Source organism: Miniopterus natalensis, chromosome 19 (genome assembly GCF_054644295.1).
Source record: "Miniopterus natalensis isolate mMinNat1 chromosome 19, mMinNat1.hap1, whole genome shotgun sequence".
Lineage (NCBI taxonomy): Eukaryota > Metazoa > Chordata > Mammalia > Chiroptera > Miniopteridae > Miniopterus > Miniopterus natalensis.
Genome location: NC_142099.1, coordinates 9,981,482 through 10,005,725, shown reverse-complemented (window position 1 = coordinate 10,005,725; position 24,244 = coordinate 9,981,482). Strand labels below are relative to the sequence as shown.

Sequence of the window (24,244 nt, the reverse complement as noted above, 5' to 3'; positions counted from 1 at the left end):
AAAACAAAACTAGAGCTGGGAGAGTAGTCTCAGCCAGATTGGGAACCGTGGCTTCTATCCGTCCTGGAACTGGCAGTCCCCTCCAAAAGTGAGGCCCCCAAGCTTTCCTGAGAACTGTGGTCACTCTGTGAAAACGCTGACTGAGCCCGGGTTGGTTAACAGGGGCGACCTGCCTGTTTGCAGGCCTGTGAAACCCAAGCAGCATACCACCTAGAGAGCATATAAAGGGATGTGGGGTGTGCAGGGTGAAGTCGGCCCAAGAACCTTTACAGAAACATGAGTGTGAACTGGGAGGGAAGTGAGGACGTGACCAAAGTAATGCCTTTGCTTTTACTGGCTGGCTGACAGCCTTTGGTAGGGGTTGGATACCTTTCCCAGCCAGTTGCAGAGACCTGCGCCTCAGGCAGGGACATGGGGGAGGAGGCTGCTTGGGAGAACTGGAAGGCAAAAGGAGACAGATGCTAAAAAAGTCCCCTATATTCTGGGCACACAATTTTTTGCCACATAGATGCTACATATGCATGTACCAGTTTATTTAGTGAGAGAAAAAAAAAAAAAAACTTGCCTTGGCCAGAATAAATGTACACACGAGTTTATTCATTCTTGCAACAAGTAATCCTTGGATGTCCACCACATGCAGGGCATTTTACTAAGCTCTCCTTTGTAAAAAACAAGAAAACAGAACACGTGCGTGTCTGAGTACAAATTCACCCAGCAAACTCTGATTTAGCTTCACGGCAGATTTGTGGGACTTTCTGCTCAGAGCAATCAGAGTGATGGGGCTTAGACTTCGGGATACAAACACACTTTGGGTCTTTGCCAGAGGTGGTAAGGAGACTGCAGGTGCCCTAGGAGTTCACACTTTTCCCCCTGCCCTGCAGATGTGGAAGTGGGGGAGGGGCAGCCGTGATCTCAAACGTGGGGTCCCACTCCCTGAAGGGAAATGCTGAGGAGCAGAGTATGAGAAATCCTTTTAAAATAATACTTCCATCCCTAAAGCCCAGTCCCCTTCCAGCAGCGTTCTAAGGAGCTTGGGGAGTCACAAAACCCTGCAACCAAAGGATTTATTTTCAATGCCTATGCCAGAGAAGAGAAACTGATTGAGGGCAACTTCCATAGGTGCACACTTCAATAGCATGCTCACACAGACACACATGCACACAAATAACACACATTACTATGCAAATTCATTTACACAGCGTAAGTATACCTGCAAAAACAAAAACAAAAACACAGGAAGAGTGTATATTTAGAAACTCTATGGGTAGGGTTCAAAATATCACTCAGTGTTTTAAGTCATTTTCATGTTTCCTTACCAACTTAACTGCTTTATCAGTGCATAACCAGCCCAGCAGACACTAGCCTGGAGCATATCTTCCAGCAGCCCGCGTCTTCATGGCATCGTCGGTTAGCATCAGATCTACACCCCCTGCTATCAATACTCAGACCCTCTGAGACCCCCTGGAGGCTCAGCAGCCTTGGCGTAGGCGTTTGCATGTACAGGAATGTTCCTGGGCAACGACTTTGAATTCTAAGGTCCAGGCCATGCAGAGAGGTAGCAATATAGGGATTCGTGCCTTTTGGGGGGGTCTCATCGGGGGAGGGTGCGACAAAGCGGCGGAGAGAAAGGTAAAGTGACCCCAAAGAGAGAAAAGCTGCAGTGGAAAAGCTGCGGGCGGCTGGGGCAGTTGAGCGCCACCGGCCGCGGCCAGATGCGGCTGCGCTCCGCGCGCCCCGCCGACGGCCCAGGCGGTCCGCTTGCCCCGCCGGAGGCCGGAGCCGGAGCCTCTCCGCGGATTCGGAGCCGGTGGGGACTGCTCACGACCTCCCTAAGCCCCCTTCGCCTCAGCCGTGTCTAGTGGAGCGGACACGGAGGAAATTATCCAGCTCTGGGGAGCTGAAAACATTTTCACTTTCACCTTGAACAAGGGAAGCAAACGGCTTTTCCTTTTCCGAACGTCGGTCTGATTTTTCCTTCTGGACCCTGGGGATGTAGCCTCGGACTGGAACGCGTCCGACCGTTTCCCCTGCACCTGTTCAGGTGGGGCGCGCTCCCAGCCCTGCAGCGTGGGGCCGCGCAACGACCCGGCCGGGCGGCCACCCCCCAGCCTCGCTCGCCGGCCCGGGTGCAGCAGCGGGGCCCGCAGGGGTGCGAGCGGGTGGGAGAGGCCCCGCGGCTCACCCGCGCCCGGGCCGGGAGGGGAAGGCGCCCAGCCGCCCGCCGCGCTGACGCAGGAAACGGGCGGTGCCAGGCGCGCCCGTCGCACTCCCGCTTCCCCCCGTCAGGGAGCCGAGCGGTGGCTTCTTCGTTAGGCTCGGTCCCCAACCAGCGACGCGCAGCAACTCCACGCGCGACTCCGGCGTGTCCGCGCTGTTCAGACGCAGGCCAGGCTGCCGCGCCTGCCTTTGTCCCAGGCGGGAAGCCGCCGCGTGGAGCTCGGGGGGCTGCAGGGAGGGTGGGGGGCGGTTAAAAAAGGGCCTGGGGCCTGAGCTCTGGGCCAGGGCCCGTAGGAAGCCAGCTCTGCGTCCAAATGCGCCTCTCGGTCCCGCGGGCTTCGGACTAGACGCTTCCCACGAATTCACACGCTCGCGGACACCGCAGAGGCTTCGACGTGGGGCTCCCGGCGCCCTGTGGCCCCTCGCGAGGGTCTCGAGCAGGGTCCACTCCCAGGCCCCCGCGAGCCCCCACGTGAGCGGGCCGCAAGAGCGTGTAGGGCAGCCCTCCAGGGGGCCAAAAGGCGCCCTCGCCTTTATTTCTAGGGGCTCCGAGTTGAAGAAGGGCTGAGGCACCCATCCACTCTAAAGAAAATAATGCTGTTTTGAGATTCAGTTTTCCCTCTCAGATTTTAAAAAGCGACGGTCTCTCACTCTTTTCCAACAAGGGCCTGCCCCGCAGGACACAACTTCCTGAGAAATGGGCCCGCACGAAGAATCCCGTGGAGACTGCGGGCGGCCCCGGCGCTCCAACAGGACAGTTCGCACCGTGCGTCGGGGCGCGGGGTCCTGGGTCCGAAGAGGCCTCCCGAGCGGCTCTTGGCGAAGGCCAAGGGCAATCCCTCCAAGAGCCCATTTGCTCCCAGTTCCCCTCCTGACACACGCCTCTCGGGAAACAGCATCCCCCTGACTTGTGAGGGTGCCCCCTTGGTGGCCTGGCGGGCCTGCGGGGGGGGGGCGGGTAGGAGGTAAAGCCTAGGGGAAGTCATCCCTCCCAGAGCCAGAGAGAATCCCCGCTGCTGCAGGTGGAGCGAGGGCCCGGCTTTGTCATAGGCGGGCTTGGTGCTTGGGGTTTGCTTTACACTCTCCCAGCTCGCACGGCCGGCGGCGCACGCTCAGCCTGTTCTGGAGCTGCCCGGCACACGCGCACACGAAGGGACGCATGCACACGAAGGGACGCATGCACACGAAGGACACGTGCACACGAAGGACGCGTGCACAAGAAGGGACACATTGCACACGAAGGGGCACATGCACACGGAGGGGCACATGCACACGGAGGGACGCGTGCACACGAAGGGGCACGTGCACACGGAGGGACGCGTGCACACGAAGGGACGCGTGCACACGAAGGGGCACATGCACACGGAGGGACGCATTGCACACGAAAGACAAACCCCGCCAGACTGAGCGAAGGCTTCCGCCCACGGGCCGGGGAGGCCGCGGAAACCTTCCATTTCACGGACTGCATCCGAGAGCACACGCGGGTCTTAGGGGTTCCTGATGCTAAGCCGTTACCCCGTCAGTGGAAAAGCGCACGAAGGTACGGCCAGTCGCGGGGCCTGGCTGCGAAGGGTGCAGTCAGTGAGCCCGGACCCCCTCTCGCCGCCCGCGGCCCCGGAGCGAACCAAGGAGCGCGCCCGTGAACCCAGAGCTCCCGTGGCCGCGGCGCCCTGAGGGGCAGGCCTGGGAGCCGGAGCCCGCCTCTCCCCTCTGCTGACACGTCCACGCGCGGTGGTGGGCGGAAGCGGGGCGTCTCGGAGCCCGTGGGCTGGCACCGCGCCGGGGCGCAGGGAGGCGGGGGCGTGTGTGCGCGGGGCCCGGGTGGGGGCTCGGGGGGTGCCGGGAATGCGGAGAACCCCGGACTCGCGCTCGCCCTCCGCGCTGAGGGCCACAGGGTCCCGGGACCCGACGCCCCCCCCCCCCGCCTCCCCCCGCCTCCCCGCGTCGGCGACTCTGCATCTCAAAGACCCGAAGGGTTTTAGCGACTGGTCGGGGCTCCCGCGCGCAGTCGTGGTAACGCTGCCCCGCGGACTGCGGGGTGTCAGGCTCGGGTCCTGAGCCGCCTGCCCCCTTTGCCCTTTCTTCCTCACACCTCAACCTCGGATAAAGAAACTGAGCACTTCCAGGAAAAAAAAAAGAAGAAAAAAAAAAAGTGGTGAAATCGGTGCTGGAATGAGGCTTGGGACACTTAACAGTCACAAGGCTGCCCCCAGGCGATGGTTTTCGGCAACAGCACGTGTGGGCACCGTCCAGGCGCTTTCTCTCCCTGTTGAGCCAATGTCATCTGGGGTAGAAGTTATTGAATCCAAACGTTTACATTAATCTCTCAAAAAAAAAAAAGAGTAATGGCCCCGAGAAACCTCCTTCCCGCAGACGCTGAGAAATTGTTCAATTTGTCTTTCTAGCCTCACTACCATTGACATTTGATAACTGCCCTTTCAAAATCAAGCTCTGGGCTCCCCGAGGTGCGGGCCCGCTCCCACCCATCCCCTCTTCCCCTCCCCTGCCCCCCAGCCCCCCTCTTCCCTGCCCCCGCCTCTGAAACAATAGCGCGGCGGCTGGAGTCAGTCTGATGATATAATCCTCGAGGCATTCACGGGCAGACCAGGGGCCAAGCTATCAAAGGGCTCAGCTTCTTTTTTTTCTTTTTTTTTCAAGCTGTTTACTATTCAGGAAATTTGGTAATTATTTTTTTTTCTTCATGTAGTGGTATTACCCTCTTCCTTTTGATATTAGATCCTCTGTGGGCCCCTAGCTCCATGCTGTAGAGACAGGAGGGAGATGAAGGAGCTGAATTCTGCATCAGAATGTAATTTTCCCTTATGTCATCCTTGCTGCTAGAGACCAGCTGAGGGCTTCCTAGAGAACAGGAACCCCGACGAGCGGAGCCCTCGTTTCCAGGGGCCGAAGAGAGCGCCCATTTCATGTCTCTGACACCACAGACTTACTTTCCCACCGCGCTCCACCCAAATACTTCCAGGGCTTTATACTAGGATGGAGAAGGCACATCGGGAGGGGGAAAGGAAGATAGTAACCAAATTGTAATAAATCACTTGTTTAGAGTGCTTCACAATGAACCTCCCCCCGCCACAGGGTTTTATTGATCAGAATTGATATCTTTGATATGTTATATTTACCAATATAGTGCCTTGCTCATAACACGCAGCACTTGATAAATATTTGTAGAGTGAATGGACAAGTGGTTTGAGAAATATAAAGCAAAGGAGTACACATGGGATGGGATATTCAGCTCCGTTTAGTTAAAAAACCCTCCACGATCCATTTCTTGAGTGCCCGTGTCCCACAAAGCAAGACTATTTTTGCTAGATTGTGAGGGACTGACCATGCTTAAACGGGTTTAAGTTTTCCCTCCCAGACTGAACAGTAAAACACTGAGATCACAGACTCGTTAATACTTTTGTGATACACAAGGTCTTGTATGTTACTGGGTACACGGATGCACCATCTTAGACTTTGGTGAAGGCAGAGACTCGACGTGGAAAATGGGAAAAAAAATTTAATGTGCAGGCCCCCCTTTGGGCAGGTCTCCCAGTAGAGGGGCAGGGGTGGTCCGTGAGCAGGGAAATTTCGGTTCAGCTTCCCCCTTCACTGGGGTCCCACCTCCTCCTGCCTCAATTCCAGAACCAACATCCTTGCCTCCTCTGCCTTCCCACGTAAGGCTAGGAAAGCAGGGAGACGGGGTGCGTTCAGCTGAGGGCGGCTTCCGTGGTACCCCCCACCCACTCCCCCACCCATAGCTTTTTTTAGCTGCTCTGCTGTGAGCGATGATGACCAGTTAGCTCAGTAGGTTTGTGTGGATACCAATGAAATCGTTACAGAAGCTGCGCCCACTCGGATGTAGCTGTTTGGCCTATTTCAAGCACATCCATGACAGCCTTTCCTCTAAGTAAAGGTTACTATTTGGCCAAAGGAAACTGGGAAAGAGCTACCCTTAATCTCCTCATAGGAGATTACATTTTTTGGAAAAAGATACGCTAATTGGATTTTTCCCATAGAAGCCAAGGCATCGCGTAGGTTTAGGTGCCTGTGTTAGACTATGTCATAAAAAAGACATAAAACCCACTTTCAAGGAGCTTTCTGTTTTCTACCTCTTTCTGTATTTTTTGTTTCACATTTCCCTAAGGCAAAGATAGGCCCTCAAGATCAAGTTGTTCCTCATTTCCTAGCAGCTCTCCAAATGGACTCTCTGCTTTCTTGAGCCGTCTCATTACTCAGATGTAAAGCACAGTTGAGAAACGTTTAAAACGCGGGCTTCCCGACAATGAATAGTTCACCCTTTGATTCCTCATTATGTTCCTGCTTTAGTAGGTACAAAAGCCTCAAAGATTCAAATTGAATGTTGGCTAAGTTTAGAAGGCCAGCAATGTTGGGTTTGATCCTAAATCCCCCCAAAAAGAAGTATTTTCTACCCCAGCCACACAGCCTGTTTGTTATCTCATGACGGTGAATAGCAACTGTCACTAAGGCAGGGCTCTTTCCTTTGATCAGTTAAAAAAAAATTTTTTTTTAAAGGATTCAAGGATTGAAAGCTGATGAGAAAGTAAAGGGGCTGACATATATTTTTAAATACCAGAATTTATTCGAATTGAGTTGTCCTTCAAAGAAGTTACCCTGGGGTTCTGTATCTTACTCAAATGGTTGCTGAAAACATTTTTGGAATGCCGCTTTTGGAAATGACTTCAGGGATAGTTTACCAGCCACATAAAAGACCGCATCATCACTTACTCCAACACTCCTTCCCTCCGTGGCCGCTAACAGGGAAACCAGCTGCCCATGCTAAAGACCTAATTCTAAGTGAGGCCTGTCAGGTGCAGAGCCTCACCTTTGCCTAGAGAAGGTGTGTCACTCCCGTGGTATCCCTGTGAGAGAAAAACATAGCAAGCAAAGTGGTAACCAAAGCAGCTGTCCCAACTACGGACCTCTGAACAGAGCAGCAGCAGGAAATCAGAGCGGGCTCCTTGAGGAGGCGCACCTGCCTGGGAGTCCCAGGGATTCTGGTCCCTTATTTGAGACGACAACCTTTTCCAGGACAGCATCCCGACTGGAAGTTCTTAAGAAGCCTCAGAGGAAGTGGGCTACAGTAGCTGTCAGGCCCCTCGCCTTCCCAAACCCTCTAAACAAAACAGCAAAAACAAATGCTTTAGGCTAGGAATCGTAACGAACAAGTGGACTTACACAAGTTTGCTGATGGCTTAAATGATGATGGAGTGCCCTGCCCGGTGTGGCTTGGTTGGGCGTCATCCCGTGCACGGACAGGCTGCTGGTTTGATTCTGGTCGGGGCACATGCCCAGGTTGTGGGCTCAGTCCCCAGTACCGGGTGTGCAGGAGGCAGCCAATCAGATGTTACCCTCTCACATCTATGTTTCTCTCCCTCTCCCTCTCTCCTTTCCTCTCTCTCTCTAAAATCAATAATAAAAAACATATTTAAAAAAAATTATGACAGAGAATCTATGGGTTAAGAAATAACAGTCCAATGACAATCACAGGTTTCTGAATGCTCACTCTATCTCCGGGGCTACTCTGGGCATAGTCTTTGTGGTTGCACATCGAAGTAAATGACCTTTACAACACCCCCCTCTTTGTGACCTTCTCCCCTCCAGAGGTCATATGTTCCACCTATTTCAACAACCGTTCCTCAGGCCATGCCTCCAACTTTGTCAACACCGAGAGCTGCATGCCCGTATCTTGTACTCAAGCTCAGACCAACATTTCTTCATCGTCTCACTCCCTCATTTCTTTGCCACCCCTGGGACTTTCTATCAATCGATTTTACCATCGTTTCCCTGCCTCCGCACCCCTCACATCCTCTGCCCCCTTGCCCAGTAGGGAGGAGGCGGCTGCTCATTGTTAGACGCACTTAGTTCCTTTGCCCCTTTGCCCTTTTGTTCCAATCACTTAGCAAAACCCAGCTCTAGGCTAAGCAACTTTGCTTACGCTCTGCCTGCACCCACACAGTGGAAAGTGGCTGGAGCAAAACAATCAACTGGTCGACTGCTCTCGTAAATTCATGTTTTCTAGCCTCAAGGGGGCCCTTAACTGCTGCCTGGCTGTTCTAATCCAAGTCCCTGGTCCTTCCCTTTCTTCTCCCCAGATGACTATTTCACACCTCCTCCTCTCTCCTCAGACCTCCAACACATCTTCCCTCATCCTAATTATCTGCCGAGGATATTGAATCTTATTTCACCAAGAAAACTGAAGCAACAGAGACCTTCTGTTGAACAACAGAAATTTATTTTCTCACGGTGTGGAAGATGGAGGTCTGAGATCAAGGCCTTGGTGGGTTTGCTTTCTTCTGAGGCCTCTCTCTTTGGCTTGCAGACGGCCGCCTTCTCATCGGGTCCTCACAAGCTCTTTACTAGAAGGAGGTGCACTCCTGGTGTCCCTCTGTGTGCTCTAATCTCTTCTTGTAAAGGGGCCAGTCAGATTGGATTAGCTTCATTTTAATGACCTCTTTAAATGCCCTCTATCTCAGATACTGGGGGTTGGGGCTTCAACATATGAATTTTGGGGCGGAAGCACAATTCACTCCCTAACACACTCCGCCCCCATGTTCTTTGTATTTCTACACAGCGTCCGTCACCTGGTGACCAACCCATTTACTTCCCTTGTTGCTTTAATTGTCTGTCTCCACTACAACGTGAATTCTAAGAGGGCAGGGACGTTTGTCTATTTTGTTCACTTCTGTATCCCCACTGTCTAGAGCAGCACCCAGCACATAGCAAGCACTGAACACATATTTGTTATTCAATTAAATTACAAATTATCTGTCTCGTGAAGCCACATGAATTTGCAGTCCCTAACCTCTTTCTCTTCTAAGGGTGGTTTTCAATCAATAGGCATTTATTTAGCATCTACTCTGTGCCTAGTCTTGTGCTCCAGAACTATGAGGAATCTACAAAACAAAAACCATAATAAAATCCCCAGTCTTTTGGCAACAGTATGCTCTCAAAGTCGCTTACAAACAAGTACACCTATGGTGCAAACTTCAAGTGCTATAAACAGATTAGCCGGCGCCAAAGTACTCAGGGAAAACTTATCTGTAAAATGGGGGTAACAAATTCTTAGGCTTTGCACAGGTTTGTGAAGATGAAATATGGTCAGAGTTTACCAAACACTTGATATGTTAAATTAGGAAGAGATTAGAAAGCTATGAAGGACAGGACTGTTGGGGGCCACATAAGCTCTCTTGTGGAAGGTGCAGGAGGATCAGGAAGGAGTTAACCTGCCCGGCAGCACCCAGGGGTCTGCGGGCCTGGTCAGCCAATATAAGCAGATCCAAGTGATGTAATTCTTGTAACACGAGTCCTTGCTGGGGTGCAGCGCTGGGGCAGCTGGGCCTCACAGAGGAGCCCCTCTCTAGCCTGCCCGCACAGTTCAATTTACTCTCAATAAAAACGCAATAAAAAGCTCACTTGCCTCCAGACTGTTGAATGCTTTTGACTCCACATTATTTGGAATAGAAATCCTGACTGACAGTATTTTGGGGTAGAAGATGGATGAAGCCTCCTTAAAGGGATAAAAGAGGGACAGGAGGAAATAAAGAGGTTGTATTTTACCAAGCTGGAAGGCAGTTTAAAGATATTGCAAGGTTTAAAAAACATAGAAGCCAGAGATGAAATCATTTCTAGCAGCAAACGGCAGGCATGCAGAATGACTTGCGCTGCTCAGCGGGCAGGGAGACCACCCCCCTTCTCGAGACTCACGTAGCTTTGGGGAAGGCGGGCCACGGGAGCTCTACCTCTGCACTAGCACAAAGCCCAGAGTTTCAAACTCTCAAGCCGGGCCAGTTTGGGGTGCGCTAAGGCTCGGATATGTTAGCACTACCCGAAGTGTTTAAGCTCCTATGCTTTTATATATGATATTATATGAAGATATAAGATCAGTTCACTGTGTATAGTAATAATTATATTTTAGTTAGGTTTTGGAATATTTCAATGATCTGGGTTGTCTCTTGTTAGTAAGACTAATGGCATACTGGCTTTAATCAGAAATCCCAGCAAATTCTTTAAAGAATTGAATCCATTGCCTCCCTTATGTTCTCTGCCTTTACTGCCCATTAAATCTGAAGTGTGTACAGGCTTTTACAAAACACAGTAAGTACAACAGTCCTTATTCTCAGGCAGGCCCCTTTCCAGCCACCACCGGCTCCCTGCTGGTCTTCTCTGGTCTAGCCTGGGGTTCTGAACACGGAAGATTACGAGGATGGGGGTGGTGACAGCAAGGTGGCAGTTTCTGTGATATCAACCTCTGACACTTTGGGGAATAATCTGAGCATTCCTAACTTGTGCTCAATGCAATTTTGTGACTTTCTCACTCATAAATTTAATCCATGCTCAACTGTTTTTATTTCTAGGTCATATAACCCTTTATAGGGTAATAAGTACTATAATTTTACTACCCACTGTGTAAAATAACTCCCTCCTCTTACTCGTCTCTCTTGGCTTCAGGAGATCCTCGTTAATTCTCGTATTGATGGTCAAATCTCTATTTGCTCTATTTACAAATGTAACTTCAGACACTTCTCCTTTTAGGATTTTCATAGGCCCAAATGACCTAAAGTTCTAGACTGTCTATAAATAATCATCACATATATAAACAAAAACAATCTAAGCTACATTGAGTGAATCTGATTTTTTAAAAAAGGAGGGGGGAACAGACAGGCAATAGAAAGTCAAGACAATAATTATGTTTTTATGGCTGATTATACGTTTCCATCTCCTTTTTACTGTAAACTCCTTGACAGAAGCTCGGTTTCACTCCCTTTTTACCCCCAGCACAGTGGTTCTCAAACACTAGTTTGCATCTGAATTAGCTGAAGGGCTAATGGGTTGCTGAGCCCCAACCCCAGAAGTTCCCCTTCGGTAAGTCTGGGGTGAGTCCGTGGATTTGTGTATCTACTGAGTTCCCAGGTGAGGGGGCCACCGGTGGAGAAGCACTGCCTCACCACATGGCTGGCTCTCTCAAGACGCTGGACTGAATGCACCGACCCCACGGGAGGGAAGACATTAGACAAAGACGGTTAGGATTAGTACATTAGATGAGACAGTAGCCAAGGTGCCATAACCAACAGGCCCCAAGATAGATAGTGCTCAATACAAAGTCAGCGCCAGGGCGAGGCGAGTAAATGCTGAGTGAAAGGGAGGTGAAAACAGACCTAGGTCACAGCCCTGGCTCTCTTATCAGCTTCCTGAGATCACTGGGCCCGTCTCAGGCCTTACAGGCCGATTTTGGACTCGAGCCCTCAGGTAGCTTTCCAAGAGTAACGACAGCGGGATGCTCGCAAGCCCGACCTCACCTGTGCAGGGTTTTGCTCCTCGGAAGTTATCACAAGTCTAGTTTTCCCCTGAGAGTCTTTCCGTGCTGCCTGTAGTTCTGTGGACAAAAGGTGTTGCAAGGGGGTAAAGAAGCACACAGACGGACAAACAGTCCATTGGTTTGATAGAGCCATCTTTAATTTTGTCATTTTCCAGTATTCATAATAGTTTTTTTGAAAGGGAAAAAAAAAAAAGACTTGGAAGAAATATGCCCAAAGAGGCTCGTTCTGGGACTATTGATACCCCATTCCAAGAAAAGACCCCAAAAAGGATCTTTTAATTTGGATTCTGGGATGCAGTGTTTTGTGGATTTGTATCTGTTAATACAAGGACCACTCTATTGCCTTCTCTTAAGACACATGAGTAAAAATTCTTTGCCCAACATACTAGTCTCTTGTGTATAAATGACGATCATTATACTCTTGGCAAAAAATTAGAAGCAATTTCTGTTACAAAATCAATCTTGCTAACAGATCCATTTCCATTTTCAGGTGTGAGAAACAGAAGTACGGGGAAGCTAGGTTTCGGAGTGACTTGTTATTACTTAGAGAGACGAGGTAGAGGCGAGATGTGCAGCTTCCACACGATGTTCAGGCCTCACTGCTGTGCAGCCTGGCAGGATACACTTTAAAGTACCTCTGCAGTAAGTTCAGGAGACAGAACTTGGGACTTGCCTCGGGGGCTCTGAGGAGCGAATGTGACCAAGGCTGGCAGAAACCAGATTTAAAGCTGGCAGCTATTGGTTGAGTAGCTGATAGAAACAGTCTCAGTAGTTCAGATCTTACACTTCCAGGACCCACCTTCAACAGAAGCGTGGTTGGAGGCTCATGTAAGGAGTAAAGGTTTTGACCTTGGATTTATTTGCCTCTCACTTCCTGATACTGTCCAAGCTAACTGTACTCTCCGAACCTCCCTTCCTCAGCGTCAAATATATTTCACAGGGGGTTGGTGAGATTAAACTGAGAGGTAGATGCAAGGAAGTACTTACTAGAAACATTATCTAGGGACTGGGCTCTTGTACAATAAATAAATCAAGTTGAAACAGTACAGCTTTTTCATAAGATTATATCCTGCATTTCTAAATTATATATATATATATAAAAATGTGCTGGAACAATCAGTATAATCTCTTGGGAAACAAGTTAAGCAGTTTAAATACATCTAAGCAAGCACCACCTCAGTGACAAATGAACTATAATAATCAACTTATTTTTATGAGATCTGAACACAAGTTGGTCCAAATGGCATCCCAAGGGTTATAAGTCTAAGATCTCTACATATTACTGTAAAAGGGTTCAGATAGATAAAGTGACCACCTGTGATAGTACGTGCTTGAGAGAGACACAAAGGATACCCCCTTTTGCTAAATTACCTCTCACCTCAGTCACACCTGTGTAGATAAATTCAGGTCAAGGAATGTGCCTCAAAAATTGAGGATTCAGACGGGTTGGTGTGGTTCAGGGGATTGAGCACTGCTCGGTGCACCAAAAGCTCTCCGGCTGGATTCCGGGTCAGGGCAAATGCCCGGGTTGCTGGCTCGATCCCTGGTAGGGGGTGTGCAGGAGGCAGCCGATCGATGTTTCTCTCTCTCCCTCTCCCTTCCTCTCTCTCTAAAACCAATAAAAACAATTTTTTTTTTTTAATTGAGGATTCAGAAAGCTATGCCTTCTCTGTTTTTTGTTCTGGTTTCCTGGCCACAGCCTTTTGCTGATGGGATTTAGAAACTGCTCTATCTGAAAGCCACAAAGCATTATTCATCAATTGAAGCCAATATCGGGTACACCAAATGAAATGTCCCCAAACTGCAATTTTTGGCTTGTGTGGAAAGCTGCCTTTTTTTATCGGGGCGCACAGACCGCAGAACAGAAAAGGCCATTTTGTGACTAGTTGAAGCTCCCTACAGGAACCCCACCAGCTTCTTCACCTCCTGGCACACGGGATACGCTAATTCCTTGGCTTTTGCTGACCCGGCTTGTAAAACCTTCTCTAAGTGGCCCTTGTCCGTCTTCAGTTTTTCAATTTCACTCTTGATTGGAGCAAATTTCTCTATCACAGCATCTGCCACCAGCAGCTTGTAGCGAGCGGTGTCCACCCCTGCGCTGCGGCGGACCAGCTCCTCGGCCGGGAGCCCGGTCACTGCGGCATGAATGGCAACCAGGTTGGAGACGCCCGGTCGGGCCGGGTCCAAGGTGACCTCCGAGGTGAAGTCCGTCACCGCCTTGCGGAACTTCAGCACGATCTCCTCGGGGCTGTCCGTTATTCTCACCGTGGCCAGTCTGTCCGGGTCTGATTTCGACATTTTGGCAGAAGGATCACGGAGGGATTTTACCTTCTTCATTGAAGCTTAGGCAAAAACACCAACACAACACAACACAACAAAATCAATGACAGCATAAAAAAAAAATCACCAGGAATGGCAGTCTCTGGATCTTTAAAGAAGCCAAGAATACCAAACGACTTCATTCTTTTTATCTGATTATATAAATATTAAATTCTCACTGTGCAAAACTCAAGCAATTCATACGGGCCTGAAAGCAAACATCATCTGAAATGTGTAATGACACTGTTAACATTTTGTTGATCCCACTTTTATGCATTTCGAATGCACATGTCCACATAAAAATGTATAATCTTATACAAATAAAATTGTATCAATCACACTGACTTGCTGTGCACACCTTTAAAAAAAGCATTGTCTATTTCTTCCCTCCCCTTCTCTCTTCCTCTCTGTGCTTCCCTGCTAGCGAATCACCCCTACCCACAAACACTGCCTTTCCTGTCCCCAAACCAACATTAACAATCTGTGTCAACCCTTCCAATTCTTTACCCATGATTATATAACTATATACGAACACACACACACACACGAGAAGCTTGTTTATTACTCTGATAGAATCAAGATGTTAAGCTGAGCTTCATAAACCCGTGTTAGTAATAAGTGCCTGTTTTATGGCTATTACAGAAGCATATAAAGTTGAAATCGGTACAATAACAATAGGCCAAAACATTAAAATGGTACTTATTGCTAAAAGAAGGTTGATTTGGGTGCATGGGGTGCCCTGAATTTATCTGTGGGAACTGCTGGAATAACTTAGGAAATTATACCCACATTAGGTTTCTAATTTGATACTGGGCACATTACACTCCTTTAAAATGCTGTCAGCTTAATAAAGATGGACAGAGCTTAGGTTCGGTGATTCCTGCCCCTGCCACAAGTCTACACAACTACAAACGTGTTGATAGAGATTTACAGTTCCTTTCCGGAAGAAGATTCCAGACTAGCACAGCCGGGCAAGCTGAGGCTGGTCTCTGTCTCAGTAGGTGGACTGGACATTCTGCCTCAGTTGTGTCTTTAAGAAGGCAGAGTGTGAAGATCATCAAGGCCCTCTTGTTTCATCCAGATTATGATCCAGCAGTTCTCAACTCATGACTTTTGTTTTGTTGTAGATAGGGAAGACACGGTAAACCGGTTTTGGAACCAGGAGAACTCAGTGTAGGGCCCAGCTTCACCACTAACTAGGTACAGGACTTGAACACAAAGTCAGTCCTGGCACGCCTTAGTTTTTTCATCCATAAAATAGGGACAGCTACCTGTCCTACCAAATGAGATGTACATATATAACTTGATAACTTACATAATACTTTATACATGAAAATGATTATTTTTAGTTTTTAGTCTCTCCCATACTTCTCAAGCTTTTTTGGTTATTTTATTCAGTTATCCAATGGGGTCTGCTAGTCTTACATGACAGAGAAAGATGGGGATTCTAGCTATAAATCCTGAAGCCCGTCCACGAGGAAGCCGGGTGCAATTCCAAGAAAGTTCCAAGCTTCAGTCCATTATCCAGTCCTCTCTTCGAAACACGCCCTGATAGCTAGACTTACCAGGTGACCACTATGTAAGTTATATGAATGTCTAATCACTGTGCTGTACACCTGGAACTCATGTAATATTGTATGTCAATTGTAACTGAAAAATAAAAAAAGCTTGTTTTAAATACCAAGGATAAAAAAAAAAAAAAAAAGGCCCCGATGTATCAATCACGTGTTGGTTACTTACTTAGAATGGACTTGGGCACCGGGAAGAACTCCCCATACTTCTTGTTAAACCCACGCGCCAGATCCTGAACCAGCTCCATGTGCTGGACTTGATCCACTCCGACGGGAACGTGCGTGGACCTTTAATAAAAGACAGACAGAGGAGCTCGCGAGGCTCCTGCTTATCCGGAGAAGGCACCGCGAGCAGCTGCCTTTCCTGGGCCTGTCTCCCTGCTGGTGCTCAACCAACGTTCACCAGCCGCAGAGGGGACGCTGGGACCCGCGCCTCTGTCTGTGTGCCAGGCAAGTGCCAAAGAGACGCTGGCTCCTGCAGCTCTCCCCGTCCCACGGCACAGTGTGGCAGGGACCCCACCGGGCCGGGCCTGGCCGGAGCGGGAGCGGGGTCTGAACAGCGCGGGGCCCGAGGCGTGGCTGGGCTTGAAACCACCCGGTCCCCGCACACCCAGCCTTGGCCAGGTGCCTTTCCCTTCGGAGTTTGCGCTCACCCTTGAGAGACACTCTGCCCTCCTCCGATGGACATGGCACACAGCGCACGCGGGCGAGGTTTCCTCCCTGCCGCACAGGGCGGAACTCAAGATCTTTGTGAAATACACGCTCTTTTGTTTCCAAGTACATTGCAGCAATCACGGGACAATTAATACGCTGCAGGGAACTTGAAATACATGAGCAAAATCCATCAGCACACTGCAGACGGATCCCAAAAACAACGTCGGATGGACAAAGAAAGTTGCAGGAGACGCAGAGTGCACTGACATTTCTGTAAATCTTAAAGCACATATGAAAATTCTATATATCGCTTACCAACACATATGTAAGTTTAAAAACATATTGGAAGCTCCCCCACAAATTCATGATCGTAGCTGCCTCCAGAAAGGGAGGGGAAAGGATGGGCCTGAGGAAAGGAACAAAGGAGACCTGAATTGTATCTGTAATATTTTATTAAAAAATGGAGATGTGAAATAAAAATGATCAGAATATAGGAACTGTATTTATAATTCTTTTAATCCTGTATATAGTTTGCAGCGTTGAATGATGGCGAGTTATGGCAAACGGGAAGAATTAACCATTATAGAGAAGTCCTGAGGGGGAAACTTTATACCGAAGTATTGCTGGGGAAGGAGATGGGTGACTTTAAGTCTTTAATTTTGGCTGGGGGGGGTTTACATTTGGTAGCACAGTTAATAAAGAGCTGTAATTTCTTGATCAAGGAAGTTTAATATTCCCCTTAAAGTGAACCTGAATATTTAAATAATTGTAAATTGTGAGAGGAAAGATAACAGCTTTCAAAACAGCCACAGCAAAGGAAAACTGCTAGAAACCTATGGTGCTTTGTTATCGGGAGGAGAGCCTCCTAGCCCAGGGTTAATGAATGATTCTTGAAAAACTGGCAGAGGTCTTTGGTTTTCCTTGCGAATCACCGTCCATAGGCTACCGGTCCATTTACCGTAGTTGTCTAGAGCATGAGAGAGTGAAAGGTAGTTTTGACCAGCATAAAGACCAGCTACTTTAAGACAGTAAAATACTTGAGAACATTTTGAGAAATTTTGAAATATCCCTCATAATTATAATCGTTTTTATTTTTGCAAATTACTTTCCAGTCCCTGTTGTTGTATATATGAGTATTAGAATAAGCGATAGGTTTCAAAGCAACTCTGACATTTCTTTTGCATGAAAGTCAAATAAAATCCATTTTATTTATTTTTTTAAAAATCCCTGAACATTAACTGTATTTTCATGTAGTTCCTCATATACTCACGCTGTGTGTGTGTGTGGGGGGGGCGTGTGGGGGTGTATGCCTGTGTGTGAGTGTGTGTGTGCATGTGTGAGATGCAATAGAGCACTCACTCAAGATAACAGGCTTGGCGGTCAGGCTAGCACCAAATCCTGACCCTGCCACTCTTGTCTTATGTAACTTTGGTTAAATCATAGAATTTGTATCACAGGCAACTTTCTTACTATAAGTTGGAGTAATAACAGTTACCCCACACTATTGGTGTGGAGATTAAATGAGACATAGCATGTAAAGTGCTTAGCACAGTGCCTGAAACTTGGCCAGCTTTCAAATAACGGCGGCTACATAGAGAATAGAATTCTCAAATGGTGTATACGTATTGTACTTCAGAAAGGTGCTCAGGACACACTCCCTAAAGAACTAGAGGTTCAATCGTTACCCGACTCTGATTCCAACTTCTCTCCATCTTGGCCAGAAATAGGGACAGTGTGTGAAGGGGGAAAAGCCCAGGTCATCAAGCATACTTAGCAAAGTGGATAAACAAGACCAATGGAATATTTATCTATATGTAAATTTTCACAGGAGAGTAAAAATAAAATACAATCAGCACAGGTCAATGAGTTGGCTTATTTTTCTCTTGTCCCCTAAATCTTGACATTTCTAAAAACAGTCCTGACCCTCTAGTTTTCTCTCATCATGGGAGAGCACATCAACTTTCATGGGAGGATCTGCATGTCCCTTCTCTTCTGATTTCTAGGGCTCTGTTGCTAGCTCGCTAGCTCTCTGAAGGCTGAGGGCTGCATCTCTGCCTTCCTACTAGATACTGGCATTAAATATCCCACACTCACTCCCAAACTCATAACAATCTTTGTTGAAAATCCCAAGATAGTTAACAAAATCAAAAGGAAGCGTGAGTATAGACAGAGGATCTCAAAGTGTGATTAACAACCCATCTGACTACATGATGTCATTTTGTAGTTGGAAAGATGAAAAAAGACTCAAAAAAACAATTTCTGAAAAGAGAGAAACTGATATACAAATGGACAATGGCCAGACAATAAATGACCAATGAACCTATGCCCCAAAACCTTCAGAGCCACCAGACCAGGAGGCCAAATCACAACCTCTGCAGCCACCGGCCCAGAATGGTCGAGACTTTGACAATGACCGCCAACGTCCCAATTCTTTGTACTCACTTTGTCCAACTCAGGACCAACCACAGAAAGTCAAAATGCTCCCCAGACAAATCCCGTAAGATGCCCACTTCTGCTTCGAGCCTCTGAGAAACACAGCGATGGTGGCTGGCTCCCTTGCTGGGCCAGCTCTGTCTGAATAAATCGTCTGTGTGCTCTCATTTGGGTGGACTTTGTTTAGTTCAAAGATGATCACTAGTAGAACGGGAAACAGAAGGTACACCTTCCGAATCGCTGGAGTAGATAAAAGCAAAGCAAACACGATCTCTATAGCAAAAGACAGAAAATAAAGAATCCTAAAAAACAACAACAACAGAAAACATTTAAATGATGTGGAAAAATCTAAGACAAAAAAGCCAGGATGCCAGTTTTCTTGGAAAATACACATAACATGTCTTCACAGAAAGGAGGAGCCACAGTAGTTGGAGTGGGGGCGCTGGTGTCAGGCAGCTCTGCGGTCAGACTCCTGCTCTCCAGCCGGGTGTTCCTGGGCAACTTATTTAACCTCCTTCGGCCTGTTTTTTTTCATTTTTAAAACTGACTAGTAATAGTTCCCACACAAGGGGTCCTTTGAGGAGTAAAATAATGCGTGCAAAGCTCGCAGTCTAGTGCCTGGCACACAGAATGCAAACAAGAACTGTTAGCTTAAGAAACTGATTTGAAGGGAATGCACCAATATGGTAATAAAAACAGACATAAGGAGCAGTGATTTTTAATTTTTCCTATTTAATACAGAAAGAATGTTTTAACTGTATTAGAACATTGAAATCAACCTGTGAGAGGCTTGACTCTCCCACTACTGGACCCTAAAAAAAAAAATAAGCTTTCTGAAATAAGCTATAAAATAAGCTTGTTGAGAGCTTGTCTGTCTTGCTTCTCTCAATGTATTTCCAGCACCTCGTAGAGTGGAAGCCACTGTAATTTATACGAAGTCACTACAAATAAAATTTATAAGAAAGCCAGTTCATGATCAGTATAGAAGATGAAAGCATGACCTCGGAGTCAGACTTTCTGAATTTAAATCACAGCTCCACCAGCTACTGGGCGCGTCACAGCCAACTTTCTTACCTTTTTTAAGCCTCTGTTTCCTCTGTAAAATGGAGATCATAAAGGTCCTACCTCATATAGCTGTTTCAAGGGTTAAATGGGATAACCGAGCATAGTACCCGATGGCAAGAGCTCAGTAAACACTAGCTATTGATATAACATATATTCATTAACATCTGACATGATGAAGTAAAAATGGTGAAAGGAATTTCGATACCATTAGAGACCTTGGTGTGAGGCGCACTGTGACTTTTTCAAGCCACGATCATTCTCCTTTTCCGTGGCTGACTCTCGCCACAAATGTAAACGTCGACAAAGAACCGCAGAGACGGGCACAGGCCTGGGCAGCCTCCCTGATGCGTGTGGGTGCAGAACATGCTGGAAACTGAGAGCCCACGGGTCTGGTTAGGTCATTCCGAAGCCGAGAATTCCTTTAATTTCGGGAAGACAGGGAGAGAACCATGAATGGGCAAGGCGAGACGCGGAGACCGTGGCGACGGGGCGGGAAGCAGTTTCTCCGCCGCGAAGGCCGGCGGGTGACTTTAGGAAACTCCAGAATGACGGTCAGGCCTTTGTCCGCTGCTCGTTTCCACACAGCCTGGAGCAGAAAGTCACTGGCCCGACGAGTGGGAAAATGAAAATGCTCCTTTTGACGATTCGGTGCCCGCCACCCTGCCCACGCCCCTCCCCGAGGTGCACGCGCCCCCGTGTGCATTTCCCTCCGGTCCCCGGACTTCGCTGCTCCTGTCTCCTAATCACGGCGAGGTGACCTGCGGGGGTCACCTTGACACTCCCAAACCAAATTAGCCAACAGGGCAGGTTAAAAAGCAATTACGGTAGCCCGTAGGAAATCACAATGGACTGCAACTAACACAGAAAAAACAATTACCATAATCAATACACTTTAAGCACATCAAAATGAATATTTCCACATGTCAAAATGGTTCCAGATTTACAAAGCAACCAAACTAAACAGAAAACACATTTCGTTTTCATAATCACTCTGCGTGCGTCTTTGCCTCATGTCGGACCCTCGCCTCTTTTCTTACCATTCGGTGAGGTTTTTGCTTTAAAAAAAAAAAAGATTTAAAAAATTTTAATTTTTTTCACCTGGCCCTATTGCTCCACTTGCCTTCTTTCTTCATCTGATTTTAGTTTGTTTGTTTCTAGTCTTTCCTCCCCCTGCTCCTGCTGCTCCTTTCACCTCCTATAATTTATCTTGGCCCCACTTCTCATCCGCTGAGTTTACACTTTACATTAATTCAGCCTGTCTTTGATTCTGCTCGCTTATGGGGCTTAGTCTCTTCACATTTGCAGCTTCTCTCCTCATAGGCTTCTTTTCACTTCAAATAATTTAGTGCTGCTCTTTTAAAATTTATACCCTCCATAACGATATCCATATTAATGTCTTCTCTTTTTCTCCGCAATCTTTTTTTTTTTGCTCACCCCGAGTGTGCGTTCTTAGACACAACATAAAACAAAAGCCTTTCATAATTTTGATTGTTATAACTTCTGTCACATAATTATGCGTCTGATCTTCTCTGGTGACTAAACCATTTTTCTTTTGCTGAGTTCCTCGCGGCATTTACGTTTATGCAGGATCCACCCCAACCCTTTGGCAGAATTAGTGTCCAGATGAATAATCGTTGCCTACATATATCTGCTCGCAGAGACTTGGTCTCTTGGGGTGGGGGTTTTTCCCCCTACTTCTTTGGCTGTTTGTGAGTTTTCCGTGCCATTGCCTTTAACCAGCCCAGCTGGGACAGGAGTTCGATGCTGTTTTTTCTTTCGTAAAAGACTAAGTCATCATCCCTGGTTGCTTCTTAGATATGCTGTGATGACTCTCTAATGTAGCAATTCCTGTTGAAGACCTACAATGTGCAAGGTCTGGTGCCGAGTACCGGCAGATAGACCAGGTTTTACCATCTAGGGAGTTGAGGCTCCAAGGAGGAGAGAGAGCCCAGGATGAAGCTGTCGCTTCCTCTGGCTAGGCCCCCTGCAGTATCCCTGCCTCAGTGAATGGCAACGACACCAATCCAGGAGCACAGTCAGAAACCTGGGGTCATCCCTGACACCTCCTCATACACATCCAATCTGTTATGAGGTCATATCCATTTTACCCCCTAACATCTCATAAGTTTATCTACTCTCTTCATCTTCACTGTCACCATCATGATCCAAACAGCCTAGTAAAGGAGCCTCTTCATAGACCACCCCAGCTGCTTTTGTCACCCAATTTATTCTCTGCATTTTAATCAGTTCTCTTTTTAAAGTATACATCCAATTATTTCATTCTGTCCTTAAAATGCACAAATAGCCTCCCATTGCTTTTAGGAGAGGGTCCTGGGTTGTCTGTTGACATCTCAGGGCCCTTTTCTCCCTTCTCTCCTATTTCTTGATTTTCAGGGGCTAGCAGCCTGAAAGCTCCATTTCTCAGAGCTCCTTCCAGGAGGCTCTGGCTCAGTGGTGGCACCTGCTTGATGGCTGGAAGGGGAAAGAGAAAGAGAAGGAAGTATTGCTTCGGCAGTTGTGGGTATGTGGACATGAGCAGGCTGCTGAAATGAGATTTGGCCAGCAGCTTCCAGGATCTCAAAAAGACTTGGGACAGGCTGGCCTCCCAGACAAAGGATGTAATTCAAGAACTGGATGTCTCCAAAGCAGTTGGAGGAACTGATTATCTCAATTGTCCTCGATGGCAGTAGCCTGATCCCCAGTTACGGTGACTCAGCTCTTCTCTGGAATTACCAAGCAGGACGTTTCCGACCAGACATCTTACTCCCTGCCCTCTCTGTTTCGGGCTCTGCTTACTCAGTTTCTGGAGGCCTCTGTTTCCTCACTGGCCCCTCACCTCAGCTTTTGCTTTCACTATCTCCTTACCCTTTTCCCCTGTTTCCCTGTTCGAGTTCTTGAGAAAGAGAAAGTGATTAACCTCAGTCCATGCATAGTACCTTTTTTGGGTTTGTGGCATTACAGGTGCTAAATAAGTGTCGTCTATTAATAAAAACTGTGTGTGTGTGTGTGTGTGTGTGTATGTGTGTATATAGAGAGAAAGTGAGAGAAAGATTCACTTAATATATAGCCAGTTATTTGAAATCAGATACTTAGAAAAATAATGCAGATGCAAAATAAAAATGATGAATGCTTGCTATTTTTTGAGTATTCTGTCTCTCTTCAAATATCTGCTATTTTCTTATACTCTCCACTTCACATGGTCTGAGCTCTCCATTTCTGGCTTCCTTACCAAGCATGCCACACAATCACATCAGTCTGTCATCCATCTACCTGAAAGGCTCCTCTTCCATTCCCTTCCCTGACCACGTGCCACTCATCTGAATGCTGATTTTGACAAAAGCAAACCGTAACTCTATACTTGCCCTGGGTGAACACTGGAAGAAGAGGCCACGTATAGATTTGCTGGTAGGAGACAATGTAAATGGTTTTTTTTCTATTTATCTATCCATCTACCTACCTACCTTTGTTTTTTTAATCTATCTACATGTATAATGTAGACATTCACATACACTCGGGTTATGACCTTTTGCAAAATCCAGCAACTTCTGAACCAAAACTAAACAAAATCAAACCAAAAATACCCCAAGTGCTTGAGCTCTGTTAAGAGAAAGCAATGGTACAGGCTAAAACTCAGACCTGGGTTTGAGTCCTGCCTCTGCTACCCATTATTAAGCAAATTAGGAATTTCTAAACTTAGGGGAAGCACAGTAAACAGCCAAGAAATGTGTGCTGGCAGGATAAATGCTGTCGTGAACCACAGCTGATTTTATTGTACTTGTCTGCACGCTTTGTAGTGGTGCACACGACACACATGCCCAGGAAGTGTGGGGTATGTGCAGTGTGGCAACGGCTCCCCCGGGAGCAGTCTGTCGGAAGATGGCAGGAAAAAAGAGCCCAAAGGATCAGTCTATGAGCCGAGCATGTGCAGCCGGCAGCAGGAGGTCCAGCCTGAGACCAGACAGGAGGGAAATGTTTCTCTTAAGAAAAGGAGCATGTAAGCGTCTGCTCCATGTCTATGATCTAGTTAGGGTATTACAGGTAGGTAGTTCCCTAGGCTAAGGGAGGAGACAGGCATCTTGAATATATATAAGTACCCAGTTTTATAGAAAAATACTTTCATGTATGTAAAATATCAGAATCCTGATGGGAATAAAGAAGAATCTGCCACCATAATTCTGCTTTTAGAAAACAGGAGAAAGTGAGGAACTGTATACCATTCTCAGTACATATTCTAACCAGCAAACCGATCAGTAAGAGTTAAAGGTCTGTTTACAGCATGGGAATCTTTGTGCTCCTGGGAGTGGGCTGGGATAACTGAGGAGGGAAAGAATACTTTTCCTTGGAAGCATTAACCAGTGGTGTGAGAACCTGCCAATACTGGGCAGAGTGAGACAGACAGGAAGCTGCCAGAAAGCTCTTAGTGTTCACTTGCCTCATCTGAAATAATTATTGTTTTGTGTAAGAAAAGAGGACACTCACAACTCGAGGCATGGCTTGGCAAAAGGCAGAGTATAGGAAATATATTTACATATTTAGAACACATGAAAAATATTTCTATATTTATATATAGAAATTATATATTATATATTTGATATGTAAACATATAATATATAACAGAAATATGTAATATATGATATCTATTTAGAAT

General features: G+C 47.3%; 1 protein-coding gene across 1 annotated transcript in view; it reads right to left on the bottom strand.

Moving 5' to 3' along the window:
• Positions 1 to 13,147: 13,147 nt before the first annotated feature.
• Positions 13,148 to 24,244, bottom strand: part of WARS2 (tryptophanyl tRNA synthetase 2, mitochondrial) — a 49,380-nt gene continuing 38,283 nt past the window's right edge. The window contains exons 5-6 of the mRNA XM_016223447.2: positions 15,614 to 15,732; positions 13,148 to 13,896 (exon numbers count right to left, since the gene is read on the bottom strand). Coding sequence (XP_016078933.1) covers positions 13,451 to 13,896; positions 15,614 to 15,732 — 565 coding nt within the window. The 3' untranslated portion in view covers positions 13,148 to 13,450. The remainder of the gene's footprint in view (positions 13,897 to 15,613; positions 15,733 to 24,244) is intronic.